The 21165-nt window shown below is 41.9% G+C and overlaps 1 protein-coding gene and 1 non-coding gene across 2 annotated transcripts; one reads left to right on the top strand and one right to left on the bottom strand.

Moving 5' to 3' along the window:
* Nucleotides 1-1424: 1424 nt before the first annotated feature.
* On the bottom strand, nt 1425-2367 carry LOC111902054 (uncharacterized). The gene is made up of 2 exons (XM_052764840.1): nt 1579-2367; nt 1425-1436 (listed from the first exon to the last, which is right to left on the bottom strand). The coding sequence occupies exons 1-2, from the start codon at nt 2365-2367 to the stop codon at nt 1425-1427; spliced, it is 801 nt and encodes a 266-aa protein (XP_052620800.1).
* Nucleotides 2368-3310: 943 nt separating this feature from the next.
* On the top strand, nt 3311-3417 carry LOC111902056 (small nucleolar RNA R71). The gene has a single exon (XR_002853664.2). It is a non-coding gene; the product is annotated as a small nucleolar RNA R71 (small nucleolar RNA).
* The last annotated feature ends 17748 nt before the right edge of the window (nt 3418-21165 follow it).

Raw genomic sequence — 21165 nt, 5'->3', positions numbered from 1 at the left:
CATATATTTCCTTCTTCCTTATGTCTGCTAACTTCTTCTTCCACTTCCGCATTGTTGAAGCGGACTCAATTTGTGGGAAATTTAACCAAGGAAAGCCACCTTGGTGTCCCCCAGAACTTTGCCCCATGCTGAACATTTTTTTCTGCAAAACAAAGACACAAAACCCAGAAACACAGGTTATAATTAAAAACGTCATGCACATGTTCCCCGACTCGACTCGTCGAGTCCATGTACGACTCGGCGAGTCGCACGAACTGCACGATTCAGTCGGCGGGTTGGTCTAAATTGGACCAGGAAATCTCAAAATTTCTTCAAGGGTTTTGTCTAGACACATGTATATAAGGTTTTTAGGCAAGAATAAACATGCAAAACATCATAATCTTTGAAAAATCGAAACCCTAGAAATCTAATTTTATTCAAAATCGATTCTTTCTATGCAATTCACATTATAGATAGCCTTAAACTCATGCTTTTAACAGAAAAGAGGAAGAAAATCGTTACCTTTTGTGATGAAACTTGAAAAATTTGAAGAAAAATGGTAGAACACTTGAATGCTTGAGAGAGAGTTGAGAGAGAGGCGCACGGCGAGTGTGTGTGAAAAAACTGATTCATTAGGGTTAAAACCCTAGTTACCGGTTGTAAAAGTAATTTCAATATTATTTTTTTCTGTAAATAATACCGACTCGTCGAGTCGGGGTCAGACTCGGCGAGTCTAGTCGCGATGTCAATTTTTTTTTCTGAAATTTATATAAACTTGTCGAGTTACGATCAAACTCGGCGAGTTTCTTAAAAAAATTCATAATTTTTAAATTTTTTGTCATTTATCTAAAAAACCATTTCACCCCACACTTAGCCCATGCACACTCTCAAGCAGACATGTCCGACGAATTGGGGAATTAACAATCTAAAAACGAAGGAAAAATTGCAAACAAAACTAAAAAAGTAAAAGAAAGCAAACTCTAAATAACGGGTTGCCTCCCGCCAAGCGCTTCTTTTTAAGGAGTCGTTAGCTGGACTCCTTCCCATCTACGTCTCGTCATCTTCCAGCATCGGGAATGCACGCCTAGTCTTTTGTGGTTTGTACTTCGTTTTGTAAGCGTGAATCTTCTTTTTGTAAGCCCGTTTTGCTTCTTCTCTCTTCTTTTTCACAGCATCATCCTCAGCTGCTTGGGCTTCCATTCTCCTCTTTTTCTTCTTTACCCCATGCGTTTTCACCTTCTTTTGCACTTCTTTTCCTTCAAACTGAATTACTTCGTATTTTGTGAAGTTGCGTGCTCTAGGTTTGGTAATGAATGGTTGATCAGCTTCCACCCTCCTTTCTTTTGCCTCCTCTTCTTTCTTTGTGCTCACCCCATCTTCAAGTGTGTTTGCATTAAGACATGCTATATAAGTGTGTTGAACTTCCGTATCCATGTCTTCTTTTTCTATTTCTTCTCCTAAAGAATGAGGAAAAATTTTCAAATCCAGATTATACAGAGGACTAGCAACCAGTAGATCCAAACCGTCCAAGTTATTATCAAATTCGACTGGACTCGTCGAGTCTAGTAAAGTGACTCGGCGAGTCTGATCGTATTCCACCATTTCTTGGTTGTTTTCTGAGTCGGATTCTTCCAGTAGCTTTTCTAACTCCTCGAAGTCCTTGTTAACATCTCCATCCTCTCCAGAATGTAGCAGAAACTTGGTTGGATCTTCTTTTTGCAAAAGTTCAAGTTCTTTTTGTAATATCTCATCATCCAAATGGATCAGTGAGATGTTTTCTTTTCTTTCCTCCTTTTGCTTGGCTTCTGGCATAGCTTTAAATATTATGGACTCATCACCCACCCTCAATGTTAATGTAGACTCGCATACATCAATTAAGGCACATGCGGTGTTTAAAAATGATCTCCCCAAAATGATTGGAATTTTGGGGTCTTCTTCCATGTCAACCACCACAAAGTCTACCGGAAATATAAACTTGTCTACTTTAATAAGGAGATCCTCACAAACGCCTTGCGGATGAATTATTGTCTTGTCTGCTAAATGGATCTTCATATTTACCGGTCTCGGCTCTAGTAAATTCAACCTCTTAAAGAAAGATAAAGGCATCAGATTGATGCTTGCACCCGAGTCGGTCAATGCTTGGGTGACAACTTCTTTACCAAACTGGCACGGAATTATAATATTCCCCGGATCGCCTTTCTTTTCGGGCAGCTCACTCAATAGTACCTCCGCGACTTCAGCCAAATCTTTCCTAGCAACAAAAAGACCTTTTAGCAAGTTGAAGTATTTTGGTGTTTGGAGCATTGTTTCCACAAATGGCATATTAACTTGTAAGGCTTTAACATGCTTCATGAAGGTTCTATATGCTTCGAATTTTTCTGCAGGCATGGCTTTAATTGGGTATGGCAAAGGAGGGTTATATGGCTTTAAAGGACTGACAGTTTTATTATTCACGCACGGACTCGTCGAGTCCATTAGAGGGACTCAGCGAGTCAGATCGGGTTTTGCTGGAGTCGACTCTTCTGCCCTTTCTGTCTTCCTCTTGGAGATCCTTTGTGCATCTGTGAAAATTTCTTCTTTACTGGAGGTCACTGCACTCACATTCTCCATTCTCGGATTGGTTTCGGTATTACTTGGAAGTTGACCCCGTCTTCTTTCGTTCACTTGGTGTGCAAGCTGTCCCAGCTGTTTCTCAATGTTGAGGATGGATGCTTGTTGATTCCTTAGCATGTCTCTGGTCTCATGTATTGCAGCATCGTGATCATTATGTCTCTTTTCGGACGCGGCTATGAATCTAGTGAACATTTCTTTCAAATCAACTTTCTTTTCTACCGGTTCTTCTCTTTGATATAGTCCCCTTTCCTTCTGCTTGTATTTTTCCTCCTTAGCCTTCTTATACTCTTCGTATGGGAGCCATTCCTTCTTAGGTTTTCACCAATTTTCGTTGTATCGATCGCCACTTGAATAGAACACTTGAGCTTTCTTATTTCCATTCTCATCCACATCACAATCCTTGGTGAGATGGGGCCCTCTACAATTTTCACATCCCACCCTCATAGCATGGATTGTTTGATCCATTTTTGTCATTCTTCTATCAAGACTATCAAGCTTAGCTATCACCGCCGCTATGCTATCATTTGCCGCGTTCACTACTCCCCGACTTACTTTGTTTCTTGGATTATGGTATTCTCTAGAGTGCTTAGAGAATTCTTCAATTAGCTCCTTGATTACCGGGGGCGCCTTCTTCGTGAGCGGACCTTGAGAATCTAGCAATTGCCTTGTGGTGACATTGAATCCATCGTAGAAAATGGAGACCTCTTATTGGCTATTGAGGTCGTGATGTGGGAAATTTCTAAGCAAACTCTTGTATCTTTCCCATGCTTCATAAAGAGACTCACCGGGCTGTTGCTCGAAGTTGGCAATTGCTTTCTTTAGCTTGGCTATTTTGGAGGGCGGACAAAAGTGATCAATGAACTCCTCTTTCATATTGGCCCATGTGGTGACTGATCCGGGAGGAAGTGACTTTAACCAATCCTTTGCAGCTCCTTCGAACGTGACTGGGAGCATGCGAAGAAGCTGGGCCTCGCAGGGGACATTCGGTACATTAAAGTAGTCGGCCACATCATTCACTTCGTCCAAGTGTTTGTAGGCGTCTTCGTGATCCTTCCCATAAAAAGTAATCTCCTTGAGTTGAGCGAGAATATGGCCTTTTAGTTCGAAAGTAGCGGTCACGGGAATTGCGGTGTTAGGCGTTTCAAATCCAACAAATAAAGGGTACAAATGACTCATTAAACACTACTACTATGAACTAATAATGTAGTACAAGGTAAGCAGGGTCGATCCACAGAGACACGGGACAAGTGTTTATACCTTTTTGCGGAAGGTACAATAATGGTCACATAAATCGGGGGTTGGTATGCAAGGATTTAAACAAGAGGATAAAGCAATAACTAAATGATCAATTAAATGAAACAAATTCAGGATTTGTGAGAACTCCAACTCTATGCAAGACAATTTAACAATGTGATTCCAAGGATGAAATGATATCTACTCAATTCCACCTAAGTTGGTACTTGAAAGTGTTAACAAGCTCTAACACTTTCCATTCACCACAATAATTAACCAAAACAAGCTCTTTGATTAATCCTAACCTTACTAACCTAATCTAAAAAAGCTCTTAGAATTAGATTGGAAGATTGCATGAAGCTTTATGTGAATGTTCCCAACAACACCCAATACTCCTCATAAGCTTGGGAGTGTAAAAGTGTATGTGAATAAGATTTACACTAAATCCATTCAATGGAAATCAATTTAGTGTTTGTTACTTAGTTCAATTCACAAAACAATTACGGATTTTGCAATTTGATAACTTGAATGACCTAACCCTAATTCGAATGGCCAATAAGAATCACAATTAGAATCAAACATTCAATTGAAACAAAATCAAATTCACTAGGTAGGAATTAGAAGCAAACATCAAATCACATGATTGAAATCACAACTAAAAAGTCAAGACATGAAGTTGGAGAAACTAGGGTTCTAGCCACTCATGACTAGAACAAGATCACAAATCTAGAAAATGAAATTAAAGTTCTTACAAAATGAAATCAAATGTTCCCAAGTGTTAATCAACTCCAAAATCCTCTAGAAATTGCCTTCTTTGCTCCCAAAATCGACACCTTCAAGAAAAAATCGGTTCCCCCCTTTAAGAATGGTGAAAAACTGCTTTAAAACCCACGTTTACGTTTACACGGCCCGCGTAAATTAACACTGTCATTTACACGGCCCGCGTAAATTAACACTGTTATTTACACGGCCCGTGTAAATGCAAAAATATATTGCGCAGAAATCTACGTTTACACGGCCCGCGTAAACGCAAGGCTTGCATTTACACGGCCGTGTAAATCTCTGTAAAGCCAAAATCTTCATTGTTTTTGATATCTTGCTCCTCGGTGTTCCGCAAGTCCCGAAATTTTGTCTACAACTCTTATTTACCTCCTCCAACAATATCCTACCTCCAAAAGTCCTTGAAATATCACAAAAGTATGTGAAAGAAATTGCCTCATGAAAAGTCCCGAAAAATATGCAAAATGCATGAGTTTAAACCTAAATGCTATGCACTTTTATGGAATAAAGCTACAAAATGGGTACATAAAATGCACCTAACAAATCTCCCCAAGCTTGAACCTTTCTTGTCCTCAAGAAAGAACAAGACAAATTTAAACCGGAGAAAATAAAATAAAAGAGAAGAAAAGAAAATGAAATTCAAAACTTTTGAAACTTAATGCAATAACCAAAACAAATATGTAAAGGATCCAACCCAATTAACCTCGTTTTTGTAGCATAGTTGAGAATGTACCTGTCGTGCCTTGAGTCAACTTGGCATAAGTCTCAAAATATTATATAACAGCAAAAACAAGACTTTTGGCCACTCCCTAATGCAATTCAACAGAATCAAAGATCACAACACTTGTTTCCTCTTAATAGCATGAAGTTAAATCATGGAACAAATTATGGTCTTACTCTCATGAAATTTTATGTGACAAAACATGCTCAATCATCTTTGTTTCACAAAATATAACAATGACCGACTCCAGCTATTTGTTGATTAACAACAGTCTTTTTCTAAAAAATATCTTCTAAAAATTCCCTAAAATTTACCCAGATTGGTTACAAACTTCAAACCACTTACTCCAGTCATAGTAATTAACATTCAGTCCCAATGTCATAAGTTCAAATCCAAGTCCAAAGGAATCTTTTGGCAGCCAATCATTTTTCCTAAATATATTATTCAATAAAACTATAAACACAAATATACACAAACTTCCTAATTACATTTTCCTACAAATAAAGCTCATGGCTTTCTTTGAAATCCGTGTAATGGGCTTTCAACCAACACATCCAGATCAAATGACCTTAGTGTGCTAGATTTAAAAGGATCCCTCGGGTTTACTTGCCCGAACATCAAAGGCCACAAATTAGCTTTATTTGGTTATTAAGTTCACGACTTTCTATGGAACCCGTGTAGCGAACTTTCAACCCAATCAGTCCCAAACAATTTTGCTTTAGGCGATTAGGTGTAGAACACCCCTCGGAGTTTACTTATTCGAGTTCCAAAGGTCACAGATTAACTTAATAATTTTTTTAAAGATCCATTATTATTATTATTATATAAATACAAATAACTAAGTTAACACATAATACTTAATTTATTTATTCGGCCGATTTCTTTATATTTTCGTCCTTAACTTTTCTGTTATGGGACATCTCACGGTCTATTACCGTGAGGGACTTCTAGACATTTTTCGGGGGACTAAATGTTAACATGCAAAAACCCGTAAGTATAGTTGAAAGCTATGTCCTCAAGCAGGGTATATAAAAGGGAATAAGTAGAAAGGACTTTTAAGAGCGTTGGAAGGCGGGACATTGAGATTTTGCATTCTTTTTATGAACTTTTGAATTTGGCATTTTAAGTTCAATTGAGCATTACTACTCATAAGACCGGTCATATGTCCCAAAGAATCGACTCATACCTGCTGTTATGCTCCAGTGTTGACAATCTTCTCATTTTCTGTTTTGCATGAGTAGCTTCGGGAGGTGTGTTCGTGTGCGATTAACTTGCTTTTTAAATTTTTCAATAAAAAGAGCAAGTCAATCTTAAGGCACATGACTTACTTACCAGCTCAACTGTTTTGAAAAGATTCGGTTGTTTAGGATTGGATCGTTTTTTTATGCAATGAATGCAATGCAAAAATTTAGATGCAAACAAATTGCAAAGAAAATAATAAAAATTAGAATAGAAAGAAAATCTTTTTGGTTTTTTTGAAAAATTTTCCATGCAGAAAAAAAATGAAAAAGAAAATGAAATGAAAATTAATGCAATATGTACAAAACTACATGCAATGGGATTTATGCATGGATGGATGCCCCTCCCCAAGCTTAAAATAAGCATCGTCCTCGATGCTTGGAGAGAGGTATAGTCGGCCTATTGAGAGTAGGATGGTGGAGAATGGTAGTTGGGTTGAGAATGAGTTCAAAACAGTTACAAATGCACACCAATTGAATTTTAAGTAAAATATGAACGATTAAAGATATAGAAAGAATTTACCGAATCGTTCTTGGAGCCTCGCAATTGTGGCATGAACCTCCTCTTCATCCTCCTCAAGCTACCCGTGAAGTATTTTTGGAGCCGGAGATTCATTTTCTAGGCATAAAAAATAAGTTAAAACCATTTGGGACATTAAAAAAAATTACCAAACACTAAAAAGTTTTAAAGAAAGGACAAAAATAACCCCGGGTTGCCTCCCGGTTAGCTGCCCTTGTTTTAAGTCGTTGGCTCGACTTGGCCCCTAAATGTGCTTTGTTTTAAGTAGGTGGGACTTTACAACACATTAACCTTCTCACCACTTCCTTCAATTGAAAACTTATCTTCTACCTGACTTTTTTTTAAAGCACCTACTCACAAAAATCTAGGCATAAACAATTAGTAACACCGTGTCCCCGACAACGGCGCCAATTTGTTAGGCGTGTCAAACCCAACAAATAAAGGGTACAAATGACTCCTTAAACACTACTACTATGAACTAATAATGTAGTACAAGGTAAGCAGGGTCGATCCACAGAGACAAGGGACAAGTGTTTATACCTTTTTGCGGAAGGTACAATAATGGTCACATAAATCGGGGGTTGGTATGCAAGGATTTAAACAAGAGGATAAAGCAATAACTAAATGATCAATTAAATGAAACAAATTCAGGATTTGTGAGAACTCCAACTCTATGCATGACAATTTAACAATGTGATTCCAAGGATGAAATGATATCTACTCAATTCCACCTAAGTTGGTACTTGAAAGTGTTAACAAGCTCTAACACTTTCCATTCACCACAATAATTAACCAAAACAAGCTCTTTGATCAATCCTAACCTTACTAACCTAATCTAAAAAAGCTCTTAGAATTAGATTGGAAGATTGCATGAAGCTTTATGTGAATGTTCCCAACAACACCCAATACTCCTCATAAGCTTGGGAGTGTAAAAGTGTATGTGAATAAGATTTACACTAAATCCATTCAATGGAAATCAATTTAGTGTTTGTTACTTAGTTCAATTCACAAAACAATTATGGATTTTGCAATTTGATAACTTGAATGACCTAACCCTAATTCGAATGGCCAATAAGAATCACAATTAGAATCAAACATTCAATTGAAACAAAATCAAATTCACTAGGTAGGAATTAGAAGCAAACATCAAATCACATGATTGAAATCACAACTAAAAAGTCAAGACATGAAGTTGGAGAAACTAGGGTTCTAGCCACTCATGACTAGAACAAGATCACAAATCTAGAAAATGAAATTAAAGTTCTTACAAAATGAAATCAAATGTTCCCAAGTGTTAATCAACTCCAAAATCCTCTAGAAAATCGCCTTCTTTGCTCCCAAAATCGACACCTTCAAGAAAAAATCGGTTCCACCCTTTAAGAATGGTGAAAAACTGCTTTAAAACCCACGTTTACGTTTACACGGTCCGCGTAAATTAACACTGTCATTTACACGGCCCGCGTAAATTAACACTGTTGTAACAGCCCGGAATCTCAGGTATTATTAAAATTATGTTTTTGGGGTGATTTAAGAGGGGACTCGGCGAGTTGGAGCCTAGACTCGCCGAGTAGTATCGCGGACTTGGTCGCGGGTCCGCGACTGGACTCGACGAGTCCAGATATGGACTCGGCGAGTCGACGCTGTTCAGCAGAAACCCTAACCGTTCAGTTTGGATCGTATTTAACGCCTCTTAGGCCGTCATTTTCAGTCTTTTGGTCAATTGAGAGGAACCCTAATCGCTGTGGACGCCTAGAGCAAGAGAGGAAGCTTTGGAACTTGGAAGAATTGGTTAGGCAAGAAGAAGAGGGATTTGGCTGAAGGAATATCAAGGAGGATTGAGTCCTGAGATTTGGGGGACACAGAGAGTGCGTTTCAGGTAATACTCGGACCAAATCTGTTATTTTGATGTATTTATGAAATTAGGGTTTATAGAACCCATTTAGTGATTTGATGAAGTAATGCCTTGTTACCCCCGACTATAGTATTGTATTAGGGCCTTTAGAGGTCCAGAAGGTCCCATGCATGTGTACTTCGGGACAAGACCTATCGCAGGAAGCAGTTACTCGTCTGCATGGCATGGACTCGCCGAGTTGTTCTTCAGACTCGGCGAGTAGCTTGAAGATTCACTGGGACTCGCCGAGTTGTTCATCAGACTCGGCGAGTGGAGTCGGGGTGGCCCCGCGATTCTTCCACGAGGACCTCGTCGAGTCAAGAGGAATACTCGACGAGTAGAAAGGGAATATTCAGGAATTTGTGAGGACGACTAGACTCGCCGAGTCGCCATGGTACTCGCCGAGTCCAGTCGAGTTGACCGTTGACCGTTGACCAGAGTTGACCTAAGTCTGACTTCTTAGGAATAGTCACACTTAGATGATATGAGTGTTAATGAGTTATGTAATGTTATAGGAGGGTTGTAGCTCGTTGGTTGTGCGCGAGTGATTTCAGGAGTTGCTAGCTTTCAGCACTTACGAGGTGAGTCTTCTCACTATACTGTACCCGGAAGGGTTTGACTGTGTGACCGAAAGGTCGGATATGATATGTGATATGTATGCTATATGTGGTATGTTATATGTTATATGTGCTATGTATTATGGGCCGGAAGGCGATATGATGTGTGATGGACCGGAAGGTCGGCGTGGGTAAGGCCGGAAGGTTTACCCAGCAGGGACGGAAGTCCCCTGAGACACATGGACCGGAGGATGTGTGATGGACCGGAAGGTCGGCGTGGGTAAGGCCGGAAGGTTTACCCAGCAGGGACGGAAGTCCCCTGAGACACATGGACCGGAAGGTTGGGCCGGAAGGCGTATGTGTGTAAGTTGTATATTGGGGAACTCACTAAGCATTTATGCTTACAGTTGTTGTGCATGTATTTCAGGTACTAGCGAGGACCGTGGGAAGGCGCCGGCATGATCGATACACACTGAAGATTGTTTTATGATCTTGGGAGTTTGAATAATTGTATTGACCGAATAATTAAACTGTTTATGTCTTGTTTTTAATGGAAATAATTATGTTTTAAAAATGAAAAATTTGTTTGAAAAATTTGAGTTGTTACAATTGGTATCAGAGCCTTGGTTTGAGGGATTCGGGTGCACCTTCGGGGGTAACTGAACTCAAACCGAGGATTTGAGGAAACTTTTCAAATAAAGGCATAAACTTTTGTAAATGAGTTTTGTGGTAAGCAAGAAAGAAGCAGTGTGTACGATCAGTCAGCGCCCGAACGGTAAAAGATTCCCAAAATACCTTACAATATTATATGATATGAATTGTTATGCATGCTAGAAGACTAGGTATTCATGATAGGACTAGAGTGGCCTGATTTGTGATGCCTTAGTCTAGGGAAGTTGCCTATATGTGATGCTTTGCTAGTATGCGGGTAGATAGAGCGTATCAGAAGTAGAGTACTCACTATCTGGAGTTTGGGGAGGAGGACTTGGGATGAACATTGATGCGGTGTGGTCGGTAGTATTGGGCCCGTACTACCGAGGACACCGGGTCAGTGGGAGGCCCAAGTAAGAATCCCTGGATATCTGGGACTGAGTAGGGTTGCGTGTCGAGTACGATTATACTCGGTAGAATCTCTGATAGTTTTATGTTGTATTTCAGAGATATCATGGTTAGACCGCGGCACGGGGCAAGTACGAGCGGTGTGAGTGACGAGGACATTCGTCAGATGATCCACGAGGAGGTGGCGGCGGCGATCCGGGCTGAGATCCCGGAGATGTTTGGGTCTATCAAGACCACCCTGATGGAGACGTTCGACGAGCGGTACGCCGCATTGACTGAGGCTGCAACCGCTGCAGCTACCGCAGCTGTGGCCGCTGCTAGGCCACAGGGGGGTGATTCATTGCTGTTCCGAGAGTTCAGCAACACGAAGCCACCAGAGTTCGATGGGACGCAGGATCCGATTGCTGCGATGAGGTGGATCGCGGATATAGAGGGGTGCTTCTATACTTGTTCATGCCCGGAGCACCTGAGGGTACGGTTCGCTTTGAACCAGCTCCGTCTGGGAGCGAAGGACTGGTGGAAGTTCGTGACAGCGAATTTCACGTTGGCAGAGACTACAGCGGTGACATGGGAGGGGTTTACTGCCATGTTCAGGGATGAGTACGTTCCCCCGGTGGAGAGGGAACGATTGGTGCAGGAGTTCTTGACCCTCAAGCAGGGTACCGATTCTGTTGCGGTGATTACACGGAAGTTTCATGAGAGGGCGATGTTTTGCCCTGAGCTGGTGTCCTCAGAGCAGGCTCGGATGAGCCGATACTTGGGTGTCTTGAGGAGGGATATTCGGGAGTTTGTGTCAAACTCCACTTACCATACTTTTGCTGAGCTTCAGGCGAATGCCAAGAAGCGCGAGATCGAGTTGGAGACTCAGGCTAGGGAGGAGGCCGAGTCTCAGCGGGTGGATCGGCGACCGGCTTAGTTCCAGCCGGCAGCCAAGCGGACCAAGTCCGTTGATTCGAGGACAGGAGGTTCGAAGGGTCGCACTTGCGGAAAGTGCGGCAAGAGTCATGATGGAGCATGTCGATCTGGTGCTTGCTACAAGTGTGGCAAGGAGGGGCACATTGCTAGGGAGTGCCCTAAGGGATTTTCGGTTTGCTTTCATTGCAACCAGACTGGCCATAGGAAGGCCGAGTGCCCTCAGCTTCTTCAGGGATCTGCACCTGCTGCCGGAGTTCCTGCGACTCGACCGGTGAAGGCCGAGGCCCCGAGGGCTCGGGGAAGAGCCTTTCAGCTGACAGCGGAAGAGGTCCGCGCTGCGCCCGATGTTGTGGCAGGTATGTTGTAATTCATGTAATTATTTTAATGTCGATATGTTATGCTTATGTTATTATGCGAGTAGGTCCTTTGTGTCCTTGGCCTTTAGTCAGCATATTGGCGTTAGTCGTGAGTCGTTGAGTCGACCTTTGAGAGTCTCTATAGCTGACGAGAAGGTGATTTGTGCTACGGAGGTTCTTCGGGGATGTGTACTAGAGATTTTCGGGGTTGGATTCCCGATTGACCTGATTCCTATCGCGATGGGGGATGTCTGTGTCATCGTGGGCATGGACTGGTTGAGCCGGTTCGGCGCTGTCATCGACTGTGAGCGTCAGTTGGTGACTATACGAGACCCATGTGGGGGAGTTCTTTCGGTATACGGCGAGGGTACCCGTTCGGGATCAGCTTTTTGTTCGGCCGCTAGGGCGAGGCAGTGTCTACGACAGGGCTGTAAGGGTTTCGTGGCGTATGTGATGGATACGCGGGAGGTTTCTGAGAAACCGAAGTCAGTTGAGGAAGTTCCGGTGGTGCGCGAGTTTTCAGATGTCTTTCCCGAGGAGTTGCCGGGAGTACCACCTGTGAGGCAAGTAGAGTTTAGTATCGATCTGGTTCCGGGGGCAGCGCCTATTGCCAAAGTGCCCTATCGTCTTGCACCTCCAGAGATGCAAGAGTTGTCCTCGCAACTCCAAGAGTTGCTGGGGAAGGGATTCATTCGGCCGAGCAGCTCGCCATGGGGAGCACCTATTTTGTTCGTTAAGAAGAAGGATGGTTCACACCGGATGTGCATTGATTACCGGGAGTTGAACAAGCTAACGGTCAAGAAACGTTACCCGTTGCCGAGGATCGATGATTTATTCGATCAGTTGCAGGGAGCATCTTGGTTTTCCAAGATCGATCTGAGGTCGGGTTACCATCAGGTGAGAGTACGGGATGAAGATGTCCAGAAGACAGCGTTTAGGACGCGATATGGGCATTATGAGTTTGTGGTGATGCCTTTTGGACTCACCAATGCCCCGGCTGTGTTCATGGATCTCATGAACAGGGTATGCAGGCCGATGTTGGATCGGTCAGTGATCGTATTTATCGACGACATTCTGGTGTATTCGAGATCGAGAGAGCAGCATGAGGAGCATTTGAGGGAGGTCCTTGAGGTATTGAGGTCGGAGAAGCTTTATGCAAAGTTCTCCAAATGTGAATTCTGGTTGCGGGAGGTCCAGTTTCTAGGACATGTGGTTAATCAGAAAGGGATATTGGTCGACCCGGCCAAGGTTGAGGCGGTGATGAGTTGGGAGGTGCCGAAGTCACCCTCTGAGATCAGAAGTTTCCTTGGGTTGGCAGGGTATTATCGGAGATTTATCAAGGATTTCTCCAAGATCGCAGTGCCACTCACCAGATTGACCCGGAAGGGTGTTACGTTCTCATGGGGGCCCGAGCAGCAGACCTCCTTTGAGACACTTCGCCAGAGATTGTGCGAAGCCCCGGTATTAGCTCTTCCAGAAGGGATGGAAGATTTCGTGGTATATTGCGACGCATCGATTTCGGGATTGGGTGCAGTGTTGATGCAGAGGGGTCATGTGATAGCTTATGCATCGAGGCAGCTGAAGCCTCATGAGGCGAGATATCCCACGCATGATTTAGAGCTGGGGGCAGTAGTGTTCGCTCTCAAGATTTGGCGCCACTACTTGTATGGGGTTCGATGTACGATATACACGGACCATAAGAGTTTGAAGTATTTGATGGATCAACCCAACCTAAATATGCGTCAGAGGAGGTGGTTGGATGTGGTCAAGGATTATGATTGTGAGATCCTGTACCACCCAGGCAAGGCTAATGTGGTAGCCGATGCATTGAGCCGCAGGGCGGAGAGCACTCCATTGCGAGATGTGTGCTTGAGACTGACCGTGATGACTCCTGTATTGGACGATATTCGTAGGGCACAGGCTGAGGCTGTGCGACCAGAAATGCAGAAGAAAGAGCGGGTTGTGGGGTTAATCTCAGAGTTTGTCAATGATGGTCGAGGCCTTATGACGTTTCGGGGTCGGATTTGGGTGCCGTTCGTGGGCGGTACGCGTATTACGTTGATGGAAGAGGCTCATAAATCGAAATTCTCGATCCATCCCGGTGCTACAAAGATGTATTTGGACCTAAGGAAGGAATATTGGTGGCCCTGTATGAAGAGGGACGTGGCATGGTTCGTTGAGAGGTGCTTGACCTGCCGTAGGGTTAAGGCTGAGCACCAGAGACCGCATGGCAAGTTACAGCCATTGGAGATCCCCGAGTGGAAGTGGGAACAGATCACTATGGATTTTATCACCAAATTGCCAAGGACTGCTAGGGGAGTAGACGCAATTTGGGTGATCGTGGATAGGTTGACAAAGAGTGCACACTTCCTTGCCATCAGTGAGAGTTCTTCGGCGGAGAAATTGGCGGAGATATACGTGAGAGAGGTGGTGTCTCGGCACGGGGTGCCGATCTCGGTTGTGTCAGACCGTGATGTGCGTTTTACTTCCAGATTCTGGAAGAAATTCCATGAGGAGCTGGGTACTAAATTGCATTTTAGTACCGCATACCATCCCCAGACAGACGGTCAGAGCGAGCGGACAACTCAGACACTGGAGGACATGCTCCGAGCGTGTGTGTTAGACTTCGGGGGTAGTTGGGATGCGTATTTACCATTGGCAGAGTTTTCCTACAACAACAGCCATCATTCGAGCATTGGTATGCCGCCTTTCGAGCTGTTGTATGGTAGGAGGTGTCGGACTCCCATTTGCTGGGGAGAGGTGGGACAGAGAGTGATGGGCAGCACGGAGATCATACTCCAGACGACAGAACAGATTCAGCAGGTGAGACAAAGATTATTGACTGCCCAGAGCCGACAGAAGAGTTATGCAGACAGGCGCCGATCCGAGCTTGAATTTCAGGTCGGCGACTTCGTTCTCCTGAAGGTCTCTCCTTGGAAAGGAGTGATTCGGTTCAGGAAGAGAGGCAAGTTGGGGCCCCGGTATATTGGGCCATTTCGTGTGATTGCAAGGATAGGTCGGGTAGCCTACCGGTTGGAGTTGCCAGCGGAGTTGGGTCAGATCCATGACACTTTTCATGTGTCGCAGTTGAGGAAGTGCATAGCCGATGAGTCGGCAGTGGTTCCATTGGAGGATATTCAGGTGGATGCGAGCCTGAATTACGCGGAGAGACCAGTGGCTATCAGGGATCGGAAGATCAAGGTTCTGAGGAACAAGGAAGTACCTCTGGTGTTGGTTCAATGGCAACACCGTAAGGGATCAGAAATGACTTGGGAATCGGAGCACGAAATGCGGGAGCAGCATCCGGAACTATTTGCAGAATGAGACTTCGAGGGCGAAGTCTAATCCAAGTGGGGGAGAATTGTAACAGCCCGGAATCTCAGGTATTATTAAAATTATGTTTTTGGGGTGATTTAAGAGGGGACTCGGCGAGTTGGAGCCTAGACTCGCCGAGTAGGATCGCGGACTTGGTCGCGGGTCCGCGACTGGACTCGACGAGTCCAGATATGGACTCGGCGAGTCGACGCTGTTCAGCAGAAACCCTAACCGTTCAGTTTGGATCGTATTTAACGCCTCTTAGGCCGTCATTTTCAGTCTTTTGGTCAATTGAGAGGAACCCTAATCGCTGTGGACGCCTAGAGCAAGAGAGGAAGCTTTGGAACTTGGAAGAATTGGTTAGGCAAGAAGAAGAGGGATTTGGCTGAAGGAATATCAAGGAGGATTGAGTCCTGAGATTTGGGGGACACAGAGAGTGCGTTTCAGGTAATACTCGGACCAAATCTGTTATTTTGATGTATTTATGAAATTAGGGTTTATAGAACCCATTTAGTGATTTGATGAAGTAATGCCTTGTTACCCCCGACTATAGTATTGTATTAGGGCCTTTAGAGGTCCAGAAGGTCCCATGCATGTGTACTTCGGGACAAGACCTATCGCAGGAAGCAGTTACTCGTCTGCATGGCATGGACTCGCCGAGTTGTTCTTCAGACTCGGCGAGTAGCTTGAAGATTCACTGGGACTCGCCGAGTTGTTCATCAGACTCGGCGAGTGGAGTCGGGGTGGCCCCGCGATTCTTCCACGAGGACCTCGTCGAGTCAAGAGGAATACTCGACGAGTAGAAAGGGAATATTCAGGAATTTGTGAGGACGACTAGACTCGCCGAGTCGCCATGGTACTCGCCGAGTCCAGTCGAGTTGACCGTTGACCGTTGACCAGAGTTGACCTAAGTCTGACTTCTTAGGAATAGTCACACTTAGATGATATGAGTGTTAATGAGTTATGTAATGTTATAGGAGGGTTGTAGCTCGTTGGTTGTGCGCGAGTGATTTCAGGAGTTGCTAGCTTTCAGCACTTACGAGGTGAGTCTTCTCACTATACTGTACCCGGAAGGGTTTGACTGTGTGACCGGAAGGTCGGATATGATATGTGATATGTATGCTATATGTGGTATGTTATATGTTATATGTGCTATGTATTATGGGCCGGAAGGCGATATGATGTGTGATGGACCGGAAGGTCGGCGTGGGTAAGGCCGGAAGGTTTACCCAGCAGGGACGGAAGTCCCCTGAGACACATGGACCGGAGGATGTGTGATGGACCGGAAGGTCGGCGTGGGTAAGGCCGGAAGGTTTACCCAGCAGGGACGGAAGTCCCCTGAGACACATGGACCGGAAGGTTGGGCCGGAAGGCGTATGTGTGTAAGTTGTATATTGGGGAACTCACTAAGCATTTATGCTTACAGTTGTTGTGCATGTATTTCAGGTACTAGCGAGGACCGTGGGAAGGCGCCGGCATGATCGATACACACTGAAGATTGTTTTATGATCTTGGGAGTTTGAATAATTGTATTGACCGAATAATTAAACTGTTTATGTCTTGTTTTTAATGGAAATAATTATGTTTTAAAAATGAAAAATTTGTTTGAAAAATTTGAGTTGTTACAACTGTCATTTACACGGCCCGTGTAAATGCAAAAATATATTGCGCAGAAATCTACGTTTACACGGCCCGCGTAAACGCAAGGCTTGCATTTACACGGCCGTGTAAATCTCTGTAAAGCCAAAATCTTCATTTTTTTGATATCTTGCTCCTCGGTGCTCCGCAAGTCCCGAAATTTTGTCTACAACTCTTATTTACCTCCTCCAACAATATCCTACCTCCAAAAGTCCTTGAAATATCATAAAAGTATGTGAATGAAATTGCCTCATGAAAAATCCCGAAAAATATGCAAAATGCATGAGTTTAAACCTAAATGCTATGCACTTTTATGGAATAAAGCTACAAAATGGGTACATAAAATGCACCTAACAAATCTCCCCAAGCTTGAACCTTTCTTGTCCTCAAGAAAGAACAAGACAAATTTAAACCGGAGAAAATAAAATAAAAGAGAAGAAAAGAAAATGAAATTCAAAACTTTTGAAACTTAATGCAATAACCAAAACAAATATGTAAAGGATCCAACCCAATTAACCTCGTTTTTGTAGCATAGTTGAGAATGTACCTGTCGTGCCTTGAGTCAACTTGGCATAAGTCTCAAAATATTATATAACAGCAAAAACAAGACTTTTGGCCACTCCCTAATGCAATTCAACAGAATCAAAGATCACAACACTTGTTTCCTCTTAATAGCATGAAGTTAAATCATGGAACAAATTATGGTCTTACTCTCATGAAATTTTATGTGACAAAACATGCTCAATCATCTTTGTTTCACAAAATATAACAATGACCGACTCCAACTATTTGTTGATTAACAACAGTCTTTTTCTAAAAAATATCTTCTAAAAATTCCCTAAAATTTACCCAGATTGGTTACAAACTTCAAACCACTTACTCCAGTCATAGTAATTAACATTCAGTCCCAATGTCATAAGTTCAAATCCAAGTCCAAAGGAATCTTTTGGCAGCCAATCATTTTTCCTAAATATATTATTCAATAAAACTATAAACACAAATATACACAAACTTCCTAATTACATTTTCCTACAAATAAAGCTCATGGCTTTCTTTGAAATCCGTGTAATGGGCTTTCAACCAACACATCCAGATCAAATGACCTTAGTGTGCTAGATTTAAAAGGATCCCTCGGGTTTACTTGCCCGAACATCAAAGGCCACAAATTAGCTTTATTTGGTTATTAAGTTCACGACTTTCTATGGAACCCGTGTAGCGAACTTTCAACCCAATCAGTCCCAAACAATTTTGCTTTAGGCGATTAGGTGTAGAACACCCCTCGGAGTTTACTTATTCGAGTTCCAAAGGTCACAGATTAACTTAATAATTTTTTTTAAAGATCCATTATTATTATTATTATATAAATACAAATAACTAAGTTAACACATAATACTTAATTTATTTATTTGGCCGATTTCTTTATATTTTCGTCCTTAACTTTTCTGTTATGGGACATCTCACGGTCTATTACCGTGAGGGACTTCTAGACATTTTTCGGGGGACTAAATGTTAACATGCAAAAACCCGTAAGTATAGTTGAAAGCTATGTCCTCAAGCAGGGTATATAAAAGGGAATAAGTAGAAAGGACTTTTAAGAGCGTTGGAAGGCGGGACATTGAGATTTTGCATTCTTTTTATGAACTTTTGAATTTGGCATTTTAAGTTCAATTGAGCATTACTACTCATAAGACCGGTCATATGTCCCAAAGAATCGACTCATACATGCTGTTATGCTCCAGTGTTGACAATCTTCTCATTTTCTGTTTTGCATGAGTAGCTTCGGGAGGTGTGTTCGTGTGCGATTAACTTGCTTTTTAAATTTTTCAATAAAAAGAGCAAGTCAATCTTAAGGCACATGACTTACTTACCAGCTCAACTGTTTTGAAAAGATTCGGTTGTTTAGGATTGGATCGTTTTTTTATGCAATGAATGCAATGCAAAAATTTAGATGCAAACAAATTGCAAAGAAAATAATAAAAATTAGAATAGAAAGAAAATCTTTTTGGTTTTTTTGAAAAATTTTCCATGCAGAAAAAAAATGAAAAAGAAAATGAAATGAAAATTAATGCAATATGTACAAAACTACATGCAATGGGATTTATGCATGGATGGATGCCCCTCCCCAAGCTTAAAATAAGCATCGTCCTCGATGCTTGGAGAGAGGTATAGTCGGCCTATTGAGAGTAGGATGGTGGAGAATGGTAGTTGGGTTGAGAATGAGTTCAAAACAGTTACAAATGCACACCAATTGAATTTTAAGTAAAATATGAACGATTAAAGATATGGAAAGAATTTACCGAATCGTTCTTGGAGCCTCGCAATTGTGGCGTGAACCTCCTCTTCATCCTCCTCAAGCTACCCGTGAAGTATTTTTGGAGCCGGAGATTCATTTTCTAGGCATAAAAAATAAGTTAAAACCATTTGGGACATTAAAAAAAAATTACCAAACACTAAAAAGTTTTAAAGAAAGGACAAAAATAACCCCGGGTTGCCTCCCGGTTAGCTGCCCTTGTTTTAAGTCGTTGGCTCGACTTGGCCCCTAAATGTGCTTTGTTTTAAGTAGGTGGGCCTTTACAACACATTAACCTTCTCACCACTTCCTTCAATTGAAAACTTATCTTCTACCTGACTTTTTTTTTAAAGCACCTACTCACAAAAATCTAGGCATAAACAATTAGTAACACCGTGTCCCTGACAACGGCGCCAATTTGTTAGGCGTGTCAAACCCAACAAATAAAGGGTACAAATGACTCCATAAACACTACTACTATGAACTAATAATGTAGTACAAGGTAAGCAGGGTCGATCCACAGAGACAAGGGACAAGTGTTTATACCTTTTTGCGGAAGGTACAATAATGGTCACATAAATCGGGGGTTGGTATGCAAGGATTTAAACAAGAGGATAAAGCAATAACTAAATGATCAATTAAATGAAACAAATTCAGGATTTGTGAGAACTCCAACTCTATGCAAGACAATTTAACAATGTGATTCCAAGGATGAAATGATATCTACTCAATTCCACCTAAGTTGGTACTTGAAAGTGTTAACAAGCTCTAACACTTTCCATTCACCACAATAATTAACCAAAACAAGCTCTTTGGTTAATCCTAACCTTACTAACCTAATCTAAAAAAGCTCTTAGAATTAGATTGGAAGATTGCATGAAGCTTTATGTGAATGTTCCCAACAACACCCAATACTCCTCATAAGCTTGGGAGTGTAAAAGTGTATGTGAATAAGATTTACACTAAATCCATTCAATGGAAATCAATTTAGTGTTTGTTACTTAGTTCAATTCACAAAACAATTATGGATTTTGCAATTTGATAACTTGAATGACCTAACCCTAATTCGAATGGCCAATAAGAATCACAATTAGAATCAAACATTCAATTGAAACAAAATCAAATTCACTAGGTAGGAATTAGAAGCAAACATCAAATCACATGATTGAAATCACAACTAAAAAGTCAAGACATGAAGTTGGAGAAACTAGGGTTCTAGCCACTCATGACTAGAACAAGATCACAAATCTAGAAAATGAAATTAAAGTTCTTACAAAATGAAATCAAATGTTCCCAAGTGTTAATCAACTCCAAAATCCTCTAGAAAATCGCCTTCTTTGCTCCCAAAATCGACACCTTAAGAAAAAATCGGTTCCCCCCCTTTAAGAATGGTGAAAAACTCCTTTAAAACCCACGTTTACGTTTACACGACCCGCGTAAATTAACACTGTCATTTACACGGCCCGCGTAAATTAACACTGTCATTTACACGGCCCGTGTAAATGCAAAAATATATTGCGCAGAAATCTACGTTTACACGGCCCGCGTAAACGCAAGGCTTGCATTTACACGGCCGTGTAAATCTCTGTAAAGCCAAAATTTTCATTTTTTTTGATATCTTGCTCCGCGGTGCTCCGCAAGTCCCGAAATTTTGTCTACAACTCTTATTTACCTCCTCCAACAATATCCTACCTCCAAAAGTCCTTGAAATATCACAAAAGTATGTGAATGAAATTGCCTCATGAAAAATCCCGAAAAATATTCAAAATGCATGAGTTTAAACCTAAATGCTATGCACTTTTATGGAATAAAGCTACAAAATGGGTACATAAAATGCACCTAACAAATCTCCCCAAGCTTGAACCTTTCTTGTCCTCAAGAAAGAACAAGACAAATTTAAACCGAAGAAAATAAAATAAAAGAGAAGAAAAGAAAATGAAATTCAAATACTTTTGAAACTTAATGCTATAACCAAAACAAATATGTAAAGGATCCAACCCAATTAACCTCGTTTTTGTAGCATAGTTGAGAATGTACCTGTCGTGCCTTGAGTCAACTTG

The sequence above is a fragment of the Lactuca sativa genome, chromosome 6 (assembly GCF_002870075.4).
Source record: "Lactuca sativa cultivar Salinas chromosome 6, Lsat_Salinas_v11, whole genome shotgun sequence".
Taxonomy (NCBI): domain Eukaryota; kingdom Viridiplantae; phylum Streptophyta; class Magnoliopsida; order Asterales; family Asteraceae; genus Lactuca; species Lactuca sativa.
This window is presented reverse-complemented; position numbering and strand designations above follow the sequence as displayed.

Excerpts from the sequence above, each read along its gene's own strand:
- LOC111902054 (XM_052764840.1), bottom strand. The coding sequence starts at position 2,367 with ATGCCTGCAGAAAAATTCGAAGCATATAGAACCTTCATGAAGCATGTT.